Source organism: Aquarana catesbeiana, unplaced genomic scaffold (assembly GCF_042186555.1).
Source record: "Aquarana catesbeiana isolate 2022-GZ unplaced genomic scaffold, ASM4218655v1 unanchor237, whole genome shotgun sequence".
Classification (NCBI taxonomy): domain Eukaryota; kingdom Metazoa; phylum Chordata; class Amphibia; order Anura; family Ranidae; genus Aquarana; species Aquarana catesbeiana.
In genome coordinates this window covers 1,752,554-1,771,681 of record NW_027362665.1, presented here as the reverse complement: position 1 = coordinate 1,771,681, position 19,128 = coordinate 1,752,554, and the positions used below count along the sequence as shown (strand labels likewise).

At 47.4% G+C, this 19,128-nt stretch overlaps 1 protein-coding gene and 1 pseudogene across 1 annotated transcript in view; both read right to left on the bottom strand.

The window, feature by feature from the left end:
* Positions 1-13,482, bottom strand: part of LOC141122054 (uncharacterized) — a 61,344-nt gene extending 47,862 nt beyond the window's left edge. Inside the window, 2 exon segments of the mRNA XM_073611849.1 lie at positions 12,000-12,568; positions 12,570-13,482. Coding sequence (XP_073467950.1) covers positions 12,000-12,568; positions 12,570-13,439 — 1,439 coding nt within the window. The 5' untranslated portion in view covers positions 13,440-13,482.
* LOC141122063 (uncharacterized) overlaps positions 1-16,968 on the bottom strand; it is a 309,667-nt pseudogene extending 292,699 nt beyond the window's left edge.
* Positions 16,969-19,128: the final 2,160 nt, after the last annotated feature.

Sequence of the window (19,128 nt, the reverse complement as noted above, 5' to 3'; positions counted from 1 at the left end):
TGGGGGGTACAGAGAGGAACTGATGTGTGGGGGGTACAGAGAGGAACTGATGTGGGGGGGGGGTACAGAGAGGAACTGATGTGGGGGGGTACAGAGAGGAACTGATGTGGGGGGGGGGGTACAGAGAGGAACTGATGTGTGGGGGGTACAGAGAGGAACTGATGTGGGGGGGTACAGAGAGGAACTGATGTGTGGGGGGGGGGGTACAGAGAGGAACTGATGTGTGGGGGGTACAGAGAGGAACTGATGTGTGGGGGGGTACAGAGAGGAACTGATGTGTGGGGGGGTACAGAGAGGAACTGATGTGTGGGGGGTACAGAGAGGAACTGATGTGTGGGGGGTACAGAGAGGAACTGATGTGTGGGGGGTACAGAGAGGAACTGATGTGGGGGGGGTACAGAGAGGAACTGATGTGGGGGGGTACAGAGAGGAACTGATGTGGGGGGGTACAGAGAGGAACTGATGTGGGGGGGTACAGAGAGGAACTGATGTGGGGGGGTACAGAGAGGAACTGATGTGGGGGGGGTACAGAGAGGAACTGATGTGGGGGGGGGTACAGAGAGGAACTGATGTGGGGGGTACAGAGAGGAACTGATGTGGGGGGGTACAGAGAGGAACTGATGTGGGGGGTACAGAGAGGAACTGATGTGTGGGGGGTACAGAGAGGAACTGATGTGGGGGGTACAGAGAGGAACTGATGTGGGGGGGTACAGAGAGGAACAGATGTGGGGGGTACAGAGAGGAACTGATGTGGGGGGTACAGAGAGGAACTGATGTGGGGGTTACAGAGAGGAACTGATGTGTGGGGGGTACAGAGAGGAACTGATGTGGGGGGTACAGAGAGGAACTGATGTGGGGGGTACAGAGAGGAACAGATGTGGGGGGGTACAGAGAGGAACTGATGTGGGGGGGTACAGAGAGGAACTGATGTGGGGGGTACAGAGAGGAACTGATGTGAGGGGGGTACAGAGAGGAACTGATGTGGGGGGGGGGTACAGAGAGGAACTGATGTGGGGGGGTACAGAGAGGAACTGATGTGGGGGGTACAGAGAGGAACTGATGTGAGGGGGGTACAGAGAGGAACTGGTGTGGGGGGGGGGTACAGAGAGGAACTGATGGGGGGGGGTACAGAGAGGAACTGATGTGTGGGGGGGGGGGTACAGAGAGGAACTGATGTGTGGGGGGTACAGAGAGGAACTGATGTGTGGGGGGTACAGAGAGGAACTGATGTGTGGGGGGGTACAGAGAGGAACTGATGTGTGGGGGGGTACAGAGAGGAACTGATGTGTGGGGGGTACAGAGAGGAACTGATGTGTGGGGGGTACAGAGAGGAACTGATGTGTGGGGGGTACAGAGAGGAACTGATGTGGGGGGGGTACAGAGAGGAACTGATGTGGGGGGGTACAGAGAGGAACTGATGTGGGGGGGTACAGAGAGGAACTGATGTGGGGGGGTACAGAGAGGAACTGATGTGGGGGGGTACAGAGAGGAACTGATGTGGGGGGGGTACAGAGAGGAACTGATGTGGGGGGGGTACAGAGAGGAACTGATGTGGGGGGTACAGAGAGGAACTGATGTGGGGGGGTACAGAGAGGAACTGATGTGGGGGGGTACAGAGAGGAACTGATGTGTGGGGGGTACAGAGAGGAACTGATGTGGGGGGGTACAGAGAGGAACTGATGTGGGGGGTACAGAGAGGAACTGATGTGAGGGGGGTACAGAGAGGAACTGGTGTGGGGGGGGGGTACAGAGAGGAACTGATGGGGGGGGGTACAGAGAGGAACTGATGTGTGGGGGGTACAGAGAGGAACTGATAGGGGGGGGTTACAGAGAGGAACTGATGTGTGGGGGGGGTTACAGAGAGGAACTGATGTGTGGGGGGTACAGAGAGGAACCGATGTGTGGGGGGGGTTACAGAGAGGAACTAATGTGGGGGGTACAGAGAGGAACTGATGTGTGGGGGGTACAGAGAGGAACTGATGTGGGGGGTTACAGAGAGGAACTGATGTGTGGGGGGGTACAGAGAGGAACTGATATGGGGGGTTACAGAGAGGAACTGATGTGGGGGGGTACAGAGAGGAACTGATATGGGGGGTTACAGAGAGGAACTGATGTGTGGGGGTTACAGAGAGGAACTGATGTGCGGGGGGGGTACAGAGAGGAACTGATGTGGGGGGGGGGTACAGAGAGGAACTGATGTGGGGGTACAGAGAGGAACTGATGTGGGGGGGTATAGAGAGGAACTGATGTGTGGGGGGTACAGAGAGGAACTGATGTGGGGGGTACAGAGAGGAACTGATGTGGGGGGTACAGAGAGGAACTGATGTGGGGGGTACAGAGAGGAACTGATGTGGGGGGGTACAGAGAGGAACTGATGTGTGGGGGTACAGAGAGGAACTGATGTGTGGGGGTACAGAGAGGAACTGATGTGGGGGGTACAGAGAGGAACTGATGTGTGGGGGGGTACAGAGAGGAACTGATGTGGGGGGGTACAGAGAGGAACTGATGTGGGGGGGTACAGAGAGGAACTGATGTAGGGGGGTACAGAGAGGAACTGATGTGTGGGGGTTACAGAGAGGAACTGATGTGGGGGGTACAGAGAGGAACTGATGTGGGGGGGTACAGAGAGGAACTGATGTGGGGGTTACAGAGAGGAACTGATGTGGGGGGGTACAGAGAGGAACTGATGTGGGGGGGTACAGAGAGGAACTGATGTGTGGGGGGGTACAGAGAGGAACTGATGTGTGGGGGGGGTACAGAGAGGAACTGATGTGGGGGGGTACAGAGAGGAACTGATGTGGGGGGGGGGTACAGAGAGGAACTGATGTGTGGGGGGGTACAGAGAGGAACTGATGTGTGGGGGGGTACAGAGAGGAACTGATGTGTGGGGGGGTACAGAGAGGAACTGATGTGGGGGGGTACAGAGAGGAACTGATGTGGGGGGGTACAGAGAGGAACTGATGTGTGGGGGGTACAGAGAGGAACTGATGTGGGGGGGTACAGAGAGGAACTGATGTGGGGGGGTACAGAGAGGAACTGATGTGGGGGGTACAGAGAGGAACTGATGTGGGGGGGTACAGAGAGGAACTGATGTGTGGGGGGGTACAGAGAGGAACTGATGTGTGGGGGGGTACAGAGAGGAACTGATGTGTGGGGGGGTACAGAGAGGAACTGATGTGTGGGGGGGTACAGAGAGGAACTGATGTGTGGGGGGGTACAGAGAGGAACTGATGTGTGGGGGGGTACAGAGAGGAACTGATGTGTGGGGGGGTACAGAGAGGAACTGATGTGTGGGGGGGTACAGAGATGAACTGATGTGTGGGGGGTACAGAGAGGAACTGATGTGTGGGGGGGTACAGAGATGAACTGATGTGTGGGGGGTACAGAGAGGAACTGATGTGTGGGGGGGTACAGAGATGAACTGATGTGTGGGGGGTACAGAGAGGAACTGATGTGGGGGGTACAGAGAGGAACTGATGTGGGGGGGGGTACAGAGAGGAACTGATGTGGGGGGTACAGAGAGGAACTGATGTGGGGGGTACAGAGAGGAACTGATGTGGGGGGGGGTACAGAGAGGAACTGATGTGGGGGGTACAGAGAGGAACTGATGTGGGGGGGTACAGAGAGGAACTGATGTGAGCCGGTGCCACCACTATTTGTATTCAGGCCGGGTGAAGAGTAGGGATCAACCGATTATCGGTGCGGCCGATATTCATTCCTTTTAGAAGTATCTACAAAAAACTGACCGATATTACCGATATTGCTTCAAGGGGTTTTACCGGGTGATGCAGCTGCAGGCATCCCCCCCCCCCCCCCGTACTGTTCTTTAGAGCGGACGGTCGGCTTTATTGTAATAACGACCGATGCTGCTCAGTTGTTATTACAAGCAGTGGGAGGGGACATTCCCCTCCTCCGTCCGCCTTCCACCGCTCGCCCTGTGCTCTTCCGTCCCACCGGGAGGCCCGAGCAACCAGCCGCCACATCCGCCGGATGGCCGAAGACCAGAACAAAGCCGATGCTTCACTCGTGTCTCGGATCTAGTAATCTGGAAACAATTTCATGACATCACTTCCCGGATTACTGGCATCTTAAAGGCGCCAGTTTTAAAAAATAAAGCATAAAATATGCAGATCTTGATGTTTTGAATACTTTGAAGTGCGTTGAACCCCAGAGGAGGGGCTTGGGGTCTTATAGCCCCCCGATCTCTCCATAAAGAGTACCTGTCACATGCCTATTACTGTTACAAGGGATGTTTACATTGTGACAGCAATAACAGTGATAAAAAAACAAAAAAAAAATTTAAATGTAAACATTTCAAATTTATTATTTTTTATTTTTTTACATACTGTAAAGTCAATTCTTTTATATTGTACAAATTGTCAAAAAATATTGGTTATCCACAGAAGAGAAGAGGTGGCGGAATAATCGGTACCGAAAAAACGATATCGGTTGATCCCTGGTCCAGGAGCGGGCCTGTGGACCACAACTGAAGAAAAAGGTGGAGAGGTGCTGCAAAAATCTCAGTGAGAATCGGAGCCAATTTGGGGGTGGGGGGGGCAGCAAAATTAGGTTTTGCCTAGCATGTCAAAAATCTTTGCACCAGCCCTGCTCACCCCCTCCGATTGCACGCACAGGGCTCACCCCCACCGATTGCACGCACAGGGCTCACCCCCACCGATTCCACGCACAGGGCTCACCCCCACCGATTCCACGCACAGGGCTCATCCCCCACCGATTCCACGCACAGGGCTCATCCCCCACCGATTGCACGCACAGGGCTCACCCCCTCCGATTGCACGCACAGGACTCACCCCCACCGATTGCACGCACAGGGCTCACCCCCACCGATTGCACGCACAGGGCTCACCCCCTCCGATTGCACGCACAGGGCTCATCCCCCACCGATTGCACGCACAGGGCTCATCCCCCACCGATTGCACGCACAGGGCTCACCCCCTCCGATTGCACGCACAGGGCTCACCCCCACAGATTGCACGCACAGGGCTCACCCCCTCCGATTGCACGCACAGGGCTCACCCCCACAGATTGCACGCACAGGGCTCATCCCCCACCGATTGCACGCACAGGGCTCACCCCCTCCGATTGCACGCACAGGGCTCACCCCCACAGATTGCACGCACAGGGCTCACCCCCACCGATTGCACGCACAGGGCTCACCCCCACCGATTGCAAGCATCGGGCTCACCCCCACCGATCACTTCCTGCAGCGCCCAGCGAGGAGCTTTATTCTCTGTGACCCCAAACATGGCACAATACAGCTATTGAAGTTCCCAAGTGATGACAAAGGGTGGGATGAGGGCGCCTCTCCTAACCTGGTGACCTCCAACGTGTTCCGATTGGAAAACACCGTCTTTGTTCAGGAGGGCTATTGGTTAGTGAAGAGGTCCTAAAAAGCTCTCCTACCCCACCCAGATTCCTTAACCAGTTATAGCCCCGAAAATCTCCTATATCATCATATATCACTAAATTCATACAAAACTTCATTTATGATAATCAATAACTTTTAAAATGATATAAAATACAATTAAAAATGTATAAAACATATTATTCAAAAGCAAACAGCTCAATATCAGTATTCAGTCCAGCCGGAGTAATTGTACTGAACTGAAAAATCCATTTCCATATGGACGTCTTATTGATAAAATTGCTGCCCCCTCCCCCACACTCCGAGTTCAGGATCTCATCCCCCCAAAATCCAGTCCCTTTCAGACCCCTATTGTGAGACTCATCATAGTGTCTCTGGAGGGGCGCTGATCATTCCTGTGTAAAATCTTACAGAAATCTTCCCTAATCCCAACCTTTAATTATCATTTCATTCCCCCCACATACAATGTCTGGACCCGACATTTACTGACATCAATAACTCCCCTCGTGGTACAGACCAGAAATTCCCTCATTGTAATATACGGGGTTATTCTACATTTCCACACTATATATGTGTGTATCATCATCTGCTGGAGATAAAAGACATCACAGTGACTATGGAGGAAGAGGACGGACATGACGGGGGGTTACTGGGTGTAAATAGAAAATAAGATCTTATTACCTCCTCTACTGCCACTTCCAGTAATGTCTTCTATTTCCTTCCACATGGAACTTCTTGTCTTTGTTCTATATCACTTCCTGTCTGTACCTGACATCACTTCCTGTCTGTATCTGACATCACTTCCTGTCTGTATCTGACATCACTTCCTGTCTGTATTTTTATAGAAACTTCCTGTCTGGATATGATTGAGATCACCACCTTGTGGAATTCAGAGGAGCTGCAGCCCCAAGAAATGTCTCATAGTAACCACTCCTGTAAAATACCTTACAGGGCTACCACAGAAGTTCAAATATAACACAAAAAAGTAAGAAAAAAATAGATACAGTTCTTATGCAACCAATTGTTTAACAAAGATATTTTTACATACAGAAACGTCTTAAAGATACAGAACACAAGTTAACAACAAATGTATAGCTAATAAAACAGATACCCCCCAAAAATGATCCTTTTGATGAAGAAAATGCAAAAATACATCCAAATGCATATATATATATCTATAGATATAGATATATCTATATATATAGATAGATAGATAGATAGATAGATAGATAGATAGATAGATAGATAGATAGATAGATAGATAGATAGATAGATAAACTCATAATGAAGATGTTAAACATAAATTGCAAGAATGTCATGTTCACATAGGAATGGTGGTGGAGATCTCTCAAAGTAATAGCAATTCCTTGAATGCTTATATATATATATAAAATAATTAATCCTGGAGTGAAAAAAGCTGTAAAGCAATAAATCATTTATAAACTGGGTCATCCACTTCATCCATAAAGACATTGTGATTCCAGATCTTCTAGATCACATAGAAGGAGGACTCATCGAGGATTTCATACATTTGTTTGGAAGGATAGAAGAATCCTCAGAAGGGATCATGTAGGATGACAGGAAAGTCTCCTGACTGGTGAGATCATCCAAACATAATGATTACATCCATGAACTGGAGCTCGTTGGGGTGATAAAGACAATCTGTAAACACTGTGTAGACGTTATCCAAGAACTCGGCACACTCCAGGTGTGGAGAAAGTCTTCAGGTGGATTTAGCCTGTCATTTATCATTGGTAGAAATGTCCACACATTATATATAAAACTTGTACCGTGTCCCCAGGCCTCCAGGGAGAATTAGATTGGGATTAACTGCTTCCCGTCAGGCCTATAGCAGAATGATGGCCGAGTGGGAGCTCTCCCATCCTGGGTGGACATCATATGAAGTCCTCAAAGTCTAGTAGCCATGCTGCAGCTCCACCGAATGACAGATTATTGTACCGGGCTGGCCCCAGTACCATGTGATCGTTGTGACCAATCACAGCGATCACATGACAATTGTACAATACTCAGTGAATGACTTTCATTCAGTGCCATTTATTGTGTACTATTGTGAATATCTCTGTGGTTGGTCACAGTGATCACATGGTACAGACAGGGCCTATCACATCTGTACCATGTGATAGCTGTGACCAATCACTGCTATCACAGTAGTACACCTAGTATCATTCATTAAAAAAAATGGTTGCTTATAACGGTGATCATTAAAATAAAAACCTGATCACCTCCCCAGAGTAGAACAGGGTCAATATGTTATCACGGCATGTGTCACCATGTAAACAAAAATGTAAAAAAAAAAAATAATAATTTATTATATATATATATATATATATATATATATATATATATATATATATATATATATATATATATATTCAATACTGCCACAAGTCAATATCAGGATCACCACCACACCAGTATTATCACGTTGTACTGCTCTGGTGACAGTAATTTAAAAAAAAGTAAACAAAAAAAAATAGTTTTCTTCATATTTATTTATGACAAAAAATGACATGCCTTTTGCTAAATACCTTGGACTGTCTACTCTCCAAAAAGGGGTCATTTGGGGGTATTTGTACTGTCCTGGCATTTTTAGGGCCTCAAGAAATGAGATCAGCCGTCATGACATCTGGATTGATTTATTTATAAATATACATCCCATAGTTTGTAGACTCTATAACTTTCACACAGACTAAATATTAACTAAATACACTGATTTTGATTATTTTTACCAAGGAAATGCTGAGAATACATTTTGACTATTGTAACTCCCTTCTAATTGGCCTACCTCTCCGCAAGCTATCCCCTCTTCAGTCTATCATGAATGCCAGACTCATCCACCTTACCAACCGTTCAGTGTCCACCACTCCTCTCTGCCACTCCCTCCACTGGCCTTCATTCAGTGTCCTCCACCACTCTCTACCAATCCCTCCACTGGCCTTCATTCAGTATCTTCCACCCCTCTCTACCAATCCCTCCACTGGCCTTCATTCAGTGTCCTCCACCACTCTCTACCAATCCCTCCACTGGCCTTCATTCAGTATCTTCCACCCCTCTCTACCAATCCCTCCACTGGGCTCCATTCAGTGTCCTCCACCCCTCTCTACCAATCCCTCCACTGGTCTCCATTCCGTGTCCTCCACCCCTCTCTACCAATCCCTCCACTGGTCTCCATTCAGTGTCCTCCACCCCTCTCTACCAATCCCTCCACTGGCCTTCATTCAGTGTCCTCCACCCCTCTCTACCAATCCCTCCACTGGCCTTCATTCAGTGTCCTCCACCCCTCTCTGCCAATCTCTCCACTGGCCTTCATTCAGTGTCCTCCACCCCTCTCTGCCAATCCCTCCACTGGCCTCCATTCAGTGTCCTCCACCCCTCTGTGCCAATCTCTCCACTGGCCTTCATTCAGTGTCCGCCACCCCTCTCTACCAATCCCTCCACTGGCCTTCATTCAGTGTCCTCCACCCCTCTCTGCCACTCCCTCCACTGGCCTTCATTCAGTATCCTCCACCCCTCTCTACCAATCCCTCCACTGGCCTTCATTCAGTATCCTCCACCCCTCTCTACCAATCCCTCCACTGGCCTTCATTCAGTGTCCCCCCCCCCTCTGCCAATCTCTCCACTGGCCTTCATTCAGTGTCCTCCACCCCTCTCTGCCAATCCCTCCACTGGCCTCCAATCAGTGTCCTCCACCCTTCTCTGCCAATCTCTCCACTGGCCTTCATTCAGTGTCTGCCACCCCTCTCTGCCAATCCCTCCACTGGCCTTCATTCAGTATCCTCCACCCCTCTCTACCAATCCCTCCACTGGCCTTCATTCAGTGTCCCCCCCCCCTCTGCCAATCTCTCCACTGGCCTTCATTCAGTGTCCTCCACCCCTCTCTGCCAATCCCTCCACTGGCCTCCATTCAGTATCCTCTACCCCTCTCTGCCAATCCCTCCACTGGCCTTCATTCAATATCCTTCACCCCTCTCTCTGCCAATCCCTCCACTGGGCTTCATTCAATATCCTTCACCCCTCTCTGCCAATCCCTCCACTGGCCTTCATTCAATATCCTTCACCCCTCTCTGCCAATCCCTCCACTGGCCTTCATTCAGTGTCCTCCACCCCTCTCTCCCAATCCCTCCACTGGCCTTCATTCAGTATCCTCTACCCCTCTCTGCCAATCCCTCCACTGGCCTTCATTCTGTATCCTCCACCCCTCTCTACCAATCCCTCCACTGGCCTTCATTCAGTATCCTTCAACCCTCTCTGCCAATCCCTCCACTAGCCTTCATTCAGTATCCTCCACCCCTCTCTGGTAATCTGTCTACTGGCCTTCATTCAGTGTCCCCCCCCCCCCTCTGCCAATCTCTCCACTGGCCTTCATTCAGTGTCCTCCACCCCTCTCTGCCAATCCCTCCACTGGCCTTCATTCAGTGTCCTCCACCCCTCTCTGCCAATCCCTCCACTGGCCTCCATTCAGTATCCTCTACCCCTCTCTGCCAATCCCTCCACTGGCCTTCATTCAATATCCTTCACCCCTCTCTGCCAATCCCTCCACTGGCCTTCATTCAGTGTCCTCCACCCCTCTCTCCCAATCCCTCCACTGGCCTTCATTCAGTATCCTCTACCCCTCTCTGCCAATCCCTCCACTGGCCTTCATTCTGTATCCTCCACCCCTCTCTACCAATCCCTCCACTGGCCTTCATTCAGTATCCTTCAACCCTCTCTGCCAATCCCTCCACTAGCCTTCATTCAGTATCCTCCACCCCTCTCTGGTAATCTGTCTACTGGCCTTCATTCAGTATCCTCCACCCCTCTCTGGTAATCTGTCTACTGGCTTCCCATTGCCCAGCAAATATAATTCAATACACTAACAATAACATGCAAAGCCATTTACAACTCTTCCCGGAGCTAAATCTCCAAATATCACCCAAACTGTGCTGTCCTCTCCTTCCAAGACCTCCTTGTCGCTAGCTCCCTTGTCTCCTCCTCCCATACGTATCTCCAGAGCCTCTCCCATCCCCTGGAACTCACTACCCAAATCTGTCCGGATATCTCCTACTCTGTCCACTTTTAGACAATCCCTGAAAATGTATCTGTTCAGGGAGGCCTATCCTGCCTCCACCTCACAACCAAATCCTCTACTTCTCTCATCAGTTCATCCCTCACAGTAACTACCTTTTGTTTCACCAGCCCCTCCCTATTGGATTGTAAGCTCCCAGGAGCAGGGCCCTCCTAACCCTCTTGTATTATTGCCCTTTATATTGTAAAGGGCTGCACAAACTGCTGGCGCTATAAAATCCTGTACAATAATAATAATAATAGATTGGGAATTCGCTGCAAATTCTGCTGCCGGTGCGGAAATGGTGGGTGGGGCCGGGGGTAAAACAACAGAAGGATGTAGGTGGGGGGAGTAAGCAAATGCCACACAGACCCGATCTCTCATGTAAATAGAAGCTGGCAGCTGTGTACAGACACTGACAGGAGGGAGGAGCTAAAGGGAGAGAGAACTCCGCCCCACCCCTTCTAGTCTCTCTCCTCCTCTCATGCTCCAGCACTAGACTGTGGCGGCTGTGCTCACCCCTCCTTCCAGTACAGCTCTTGTATTCCTGTGATTTCCCCTCCTGTATTCAGAAGCCAGCAGTGGTAGAGAGAGAGCACAGCCTCCTGGATCTCTACTGCTCTCCCTGCTACTCCCAGCACTTGACTGACAGGAGTGTTGATGCCGCTGTCACTACTCCTGTCAGCCACATAGTCAGAATGGTGGCACCCTCATCCCTGCAGTGTAAAAATGCACCCAGGGCAGACACTTCTCCTGCCCACCCCTGACTACAACAGATGTTAAACTCACTGGCTTGTAATTGCCAGACTCTACCTCGCTGCCCTTCTTGTGGATAGCTACGATATTAGGTGTCCGCCAATCATGGGGAACTTCTTCTGTTAGAAGTGATTGATTAAAAAGATCCGTTAATGGTCCAACTATATCTCACCAGCTAAAGTAGTGCAGTGCTGAATAACAATAAATTCTTTGGTCATGAAGGGGGTAAAACCTTCTGGAGCTGAAGAGGATAATTAACAAATTGTTTTTTTACAATTGTCACCGCCACCTAGTGCCCATAATGTAGTATTTTTTCTGAAATACCTCCATAGGTAAAAATAGTGCAATACAACATTATGGCCACTAGGTGGAGCCAATCATCATAGGAAATAAAATATGGGCAAAACTCATCACAGCTTGATGAACGCCGATTACATTGATTCAACAGTTTGTGAAATCTTACACCACAAAATGTACTCAGCCAATGAAAGGTATTGACTCCATTTTTATTTTTCTACCGCTATTAATGACCAACACGGTACAACACTTCATCCATGTCTTTGGTGATCTCTGATCTCCTTATCAACTGTTTCTTACATGATGAAGATCAGCCATGGAGTATATCTGAGGTGTATATCAGGGTGTGCTTCTTCCCCACATGAGAGCTGTGATGTCCAGCAACATTCATATAGAAGACATTTCCCACACTCAAGGCACTAATACACCTCGAGGGTTGTGTGGGATCCCTGATGTACAGGAAGACAGGACTTCAGTGAGGAACATTTCCCTCACTCAGGACAGGAAAGTGGCTTCTTCCCTATGTGAAATTTCTGATGTGTGTTAAGATAGGACTTGTCTGAAAAACATTTCCCACACTCAGGACAGGAATACGGCTTCTCTCCGGTGTGAGATCTCTCATGTCTGTAAAGAAGCGACTTCCTTGAAAAACATTTCCCACACTCAGGACATACATAAGGTTTCTCTCCTGTGTGGGATCTCTGATGTTTGTAAAGAACAGACATCCGTGAAAAACATTTCCCGCACTCAGGACAGGAATATGGCTTCTCCCCTGTGTGAGATCTCTGATGTGTGTAAAGATGGGGCTTCTGTGAAAAACATTTCCCGCACTCAGGACAAGAATACGGCTTCTCTCCTGTGTGAGATCTCTGATGTTTGTTAAGGCTGGACTTATCTGAAACACATTTCCCGCACTCAGGACAGGAATACAGCTTCTCTCCTGTGTGAGATCTCTGATGTTTGTTAAGGCGGGAATTATCTGAAAAACATTTCCCGCACTCAGGACAGGAATACGGCTTCTCTCCTGTGTGAGACCTCTGATGTGCATTAAGATAGGACTTGTATAAAAAAACATTTCCCGCACTCAGGACAAGAATATGGCTTCTCCCCTGTGTGAGATCTCTGATGTATGGAAAGCCTGGATTTCCTTGAAAAACATTTCCCGCACTCAGGACAGGAATATGGATTCTCCCCTGTGTGAGATCTTTTATGCACATTAAGATTGGATTTTGAATGGAAACACTTCCCGCACCCAGTACAGGAAAAGCTCTTCTCTGTTGGAAGGACGGCACCGTCCCTCACAGTCTGAGGTTCCTCAGGATAAGAGGAATATGATGTTCCATCTACACTGTGTGGTGCAGGATGGACATTTGAGGTAGCCGGGTTTTCCCCTGGACTATTCCCATTATGAGAACTCTGATGTGTGGAAAGCTGTGACTTTAGTACAAAGCATTTTCCGCACTCAGGACAGGAATACGGCTTCTCCCCTGTGTGAGATCTCTGATGTCTGTAAATATTGGACTTGTCTGAAAAACATTTCCCACACTCAGGACAGGAATATGGCTTCTCCCCCGCATGAGATCTCTGATATGTGTCAAGATTGGACTTCTGTGAAAAACATTTCCCACACTCAGGACAGGAATACGGCTTCTCTCCTGTGTGAGATCTTATATGCACAATAAGATGGGATTTAGAAGGGAAACACTTCCCGCACTCAGTACAGGAAAAGCTCTTCTCTGTTGGAAGGACGGCACCGTCCCTCACAGTCTGAGGTTCCTCAGGATAAGAGGAATACGATGGTCCATCTACACTGTGTGGTGCCGGATGGACATTTGAGGTAGTCGGGTTTTCTCCTGGACTATACTGTGTGATGTCCTCATCTTCTACTTTACAGTCTGGAGACAAAGTGAGACAATCCTCTGAGGTTTTCCTCATCTCCCGTCCATCTACTAAAATAGAAATAAAAAGATTATTACTAGACATGAGCAGATTGGTTCCCCTAAACCAGGACTCCGCCCACATCAGGCAGCTTTGTCTCTGAGGATCTTACAATTCCCCCCTCAAGGTAACTAGTAAATGGGTCCTCTGATCTCCTACCAGTTCATTTCTTTATTCATGGACCTTAGTCAGAGAGCGAGGAAACAACGAGAACTGTCATTTATAGGAGTGACAGTGATGAGGGGATTATAGGACGAGTGTCCCCTCCCCCTCTATCACTCATTGCCATCTTCCCAACACAAGAAGTCCTGCACTTCCTTATTTAGTCCATGATTTAGTCATGAATAACAGCGGGGCTGAGCCCCACCAGAGGTCAGAGAGTGAGGATGGGGGGAGAACAACCAAGATGAAGACTGGACTGATCCTGAAAACCACCATCATTGGGTTATTGACTCCTCCCTCATTATCACTTTCTGTTTAAGGTTCCAAAGTTTGAGGATATTATCACATTATTATCAACATGTAAAAGTCTGTCCTCCAATCACATCATCAGATATAAAATGTCCAGCTGATAGGAAATGGGTGCAAAAGAAGTCAGGACTATGTAATATACAACTTATTATACAATAAACAAAAGTTAGAACTATATAGTATCAGAATTATGTAATGTACAATATAAATTATACAGTGTAAGGGTCAGGACTCATAATATTGGTATTCAGTAATCAGTGGAAGATGAAATGTTTACATGAGACAAGTTGCAGAGGTCCCACACCGCTGCCTCCCATCTCCTGAGACTGCACTCAGTGACTTGGGTCTGAGACTATACAGACATATCCCCCCACCCGGCACAGCCAGCAGACAACAGAGCAAGTAATCCTGGGAGAATTGTTCTGTCAGACATCATGCTAGACCCTAGCATGATGCAGAAAACCCAAAGCACATACCCAAGGTGCCTAGGTAGAGCAAGATTTTTAATGAAAATCAACATTTTGCTGCCAGTTGAAACCGAGAACCTCCATCAATCCAGTCTAGATACATAAATTGTGTTTTCAGCATAGAGAATGAAGATTATCACCCAGTCCCCGCCCTACTCTGGACCAATCAGTGAGCAGTATGGGTGGAGGAATGTATTTAGTGTTAATGACCCACCTGTGCTGATCTCTGTAGGAGTGTCCTCCTCTATAAATGTCCCCGTTATTCCATCCTCCTCCATAGACTGCTGATCATCCCTCACATACCTCTCTTCTTCTTCTGATTTAACCTCAAATTCTATATCGATTGGATCTCCACTCTAAAGCCAGAAAATGAGAGAAATTATCATCTATAAAATATAAGATTTATTATTGTGACATCACATAAAAAATCCACACATCATGTCTAGGAGTCCATGTTCTAGATGATCCATCCCACCAACCTTGTAACAGTGAGGGATGGTGTGATCTTCCTGTGTGGAATCCCGGGAATACAGAGGACGGGGACATCTCTCTGGTGGGTTCCTGGTATTAGGTGGCTCCATCATATCCTTGTGTCCTTCTGAAAACTCCTCCATCACTCCATACTCCTCATCCTCCTCTTTATACTCTTCTTTAACATCAATATTATCATCCCCGAGGTCTCCACTCTGAATATATAATAAAACATTCATTGTAACAAACATGCTGTGTATAAATCAGAACTACCAATAATTGTCAATCATCTACCTGATGATGGTGAGGGATGGTGTGATCTTCCTGTGTGGAGTCCCGGGAATACAGAGGACAGGGACATCTCTCTGGTGGGTTTCTGTAGCTGGATGACTCCACCATGGTGTCCTGGTACAGATCTTTGTGTTCTTTTAGAGACTCTGACTCCTCCATCACCCCATCCTCATCATCCTCCTCTTTTATCTCTTCTTTAACCTCAACTTTAGAATCTCTCAGGTTTCCACTCTGAATATATAATAAAAATGACATCAATGGTAACAATGCAGATAATGTACAGATCCTAATGATACTATCAGTGATTGTTCCTCATCTACCTGATGATGGTGAGGGATGGTGTGATCTTCCTGTGTGGAATCCCGGGAATACAGAGGACGGGGACATCTCTCTGGTGGGTTCCTGGTATTTGGTGGCTCCATCATATTCTTGTGTATTTCTGAAAACTCCTCCATCTCTCCATACTCCTCATCCTCCTCTTTATACTCTTCTTTAACATCAATATTATCATCCCCGAGGTTTCCACTCTGAATATATAATAAAACATTCATTGTAACAAACATGCTGTGTATAAATCAGAACTACCAATAATTGTCATTCATCTACCTGATGATGGTGGGGGATGGTGTGATCTTCCTGTGTGGAATCCCGGGAATACAGAGGACGGGGACATCTCTCTGGTGGGTTCCCATTACTGGATCCATCTGTAGGAAACACACACACTGACTGAATACATTATTTCTATGTGTTTATCAGATGGTGGGGGATCTAGGTGGAGCCTCCGTACTGCTCTCTCCTTTACAATAAAGTCTCCTCTTACCCGGTGATGTGAGGGGCGGCTGATTGTCCATCATGACGTCCTTGTAGAGATCCTTGTGTCCTTCTAAATACTCCCACTCCTCCATGGAGAAATAGATAGTGACATCCTGACACCTTATAGGAACCTGACACACACAATGATACAGTCACCATCCAGACACATCCCTTGTCTGTTACTGGATAATGTCCCAGAATTCCCAGAATCCTCCTCACCTCTCCTCCATGATCTCTCTGGTGACTTCTAAAATCTTCTTTGTATTTCTCTATTCTATCAGGGAGGGAGGTGGAGGCAATGTGATGGTCATATGATCTCCAGACTTCACAGGAGGAAAACTCGAGATCTGAACACAAATAGTAAAATCAAATGACTTTCCCAGAATCCTCCTCACATCTCCATTCAGGTCTCCATTTTATTAAAGCCTCACTTCAGACTGAGGTATAATTTACACACACATGACCCCCACACTATGCAGGTAAAAGAATTCTGGTGTCATTACAACAGTGCTGTTTTGCTTGTGAGGATGCAAAGGGTCCGCCCACATCCTAAAACTATTAAATAAAAATAAAAGTGTCAGATGGAGAGACATTGGGAGGAGGAGCTGTGAGGTCAGTGTGATGTCATAGCATTCTCCAATTCTCGGACTTCACTAATAAAAATCATATAACCCGTTAGTATAGACTGATGAGGTGAGAAGGTGATCGGTGGGAAAGGTGACACATCTCCAAAAATAGAGAATGTTCCGGCCCTGTAAGTGGGGAAATGTTCTGCCCCTGAAGGGGTTAATCTAGGTTTCCACACTATATATGTGTGTATCATCATCTGCTGGAGATAAAAGACGTCACAGTGACTATGGAGGAAGAGGACGGACATGACGGGGGGGTTACTGGGTGTAAATAGAAAATAAGATCTTATTACCTCCTCTGCTGCCACTTCCAGCAACGTCTTCTCTCTACTTCCTCCCGACTCACCTCTCACCCCGAACTTCCTGTGTGTACCTGACATCACTTCCTGTATTCCATAGAGACTTCCTGTCTGGGTAGAAGTGAGATCACCACCTTGTGGAGTTCAGAGGAACTGCAGTCCTGAGAAACGTCTGGTAGTGTGAACACGGCCTTGTGCTGTGTGTGTATGTACTGTATATCCTTATAGATGGGTCATCTCCACTCCCACCAAGGGGGATAGAAATATATTACTGCCTAGTCCATCCTTTCTCAGCCAGGGTTCCTCCAAAGCTATTGTGGAGTCACTTATTAAGAGAATGCTGGAGATCTGATGAGCGCACAATCTGAGCACGGGATTGGTGTTTGCGAAAGGAGGTGTTTTGTAGTCCTCTACACACAGTTTGCTGAAGCATATACTGAGATTTGGAGGATGAAGTTCTGGAGGTGTTGGAGACATTTATTGGTGGTGATGTCATTTTTTTGAAGTATAAAGGAGACATTGGAGGGACTTTGATGTCACTTTATGGTTTATCGATGAGGTGAAATGCATCAATGATTTATCACAGATGTTGTCACATCTTTTACTTTGCTGATAAGTGGGCGGGATTTATGGATATAAGAGGAGGGGTCATTGTATTTATCACCCATTTCCTGATGCTGGATGATGCGAGAAGCTGACACTCTATAAGAAGTCTTGTCTCTCCCAGCTGGGGAGATAGTGAGTGGGAAAACTAGATGATGAGGATTTGAATAGTAAACTCCTTCATTGTTCTCAGCTGGGAGAATATTGACTCCCTGACCTTCCCAGACAGAACACTGCTTGGAGGATTTGAATAGTAAACTCCTTCATTGTTCTCAGCTGGGAGTGTCGGGGGTTTCATTGATTTGTACACAACTTCAGATTGTGTCTGTGGCCCCAAAATTACCTTTACTGAGTTTTTTACTGACATTTTGTGGTTCCTAAACCATTTCACTAATATTGTGTGACATAAAAAATTGGAGCTACCACCATTTTATTCTTTAGTGGGGAAATGGGTGCTAATAGGCTGCAGGAGATCTGATAAGATAAAAGCAGGGGGTTGAAGAGAAGCAGATCTCCTGCAGCTTATTGCCACCCACCCCCCTTTTTTCAGCAGATCTCCTGCAGCCTATTAGCATCTATTTCTCCTGCTGAGAATAAAATAATGGTGGAATAATTTTTTCCTTTATTTCATTTTATTTTTCTTACTAAGTTGTGTATTCATGTACTACCCACCAGAACATTATACACACCCACCAGAATATTATACAACTCCCACCAGAACATTATACCCACCCACCAGAATATTATACACACCCACCAGAACATTATACACACCCACCAGAACATTATACACACCCACCAGAACATTATACCCACCCACCAGAATATTATACAACTCCCACCAGAACATTATACCCACCCACCAGAATATTATACACACCCACCAGAACATTATACACACCCACCAGAACATTATACACACCCACCAGAACATTATACACACCCACCAGAATATTATACACACCCACCAGAACATTATACAACTCCCACCAGAACATTATACATACCCACCAGAATATTATACCCATCCACCAGAACATCATAACTGACCACCAGAACATTATACCCACCCACCAGAATATTATACAACTCCCACCAGAAGATTATACACACCCACCAGAATATTATACAATTCCCACCAGAACATTATACCCACCCACCAGAACGTTATACCCACTCACCAGAATATTATACCCACCCACCAGAACATTATACCCACCCACCAGAACATTATACAACTCCCACCAGAACATTATACACACCCACCAGAACATTATACCCACCCACCAGAACATTATACAACTCCCACCAGAACATTATACCCACCCACCAGAACATTATACAACTCCCACCAGAACATTATACCCACCCACCAGAACGTTATACCCACTCACCAGAATATTATACCCACCCACCAGAACATTATACCCACCCACCAAAACATTATATCCACCCACCAGAACATTATACAACACCCACCAGAACATTATACAACCCCCACCAGAACATTATACCCACCAACCAGAACATTATACAACTCCCACCAGAACATTATACCCATCCACCAGAACATTATACAACTCCCACCAGAACATTATACCCACCCACCAGAACATTCTACCCACCCACCAGAACATTATAC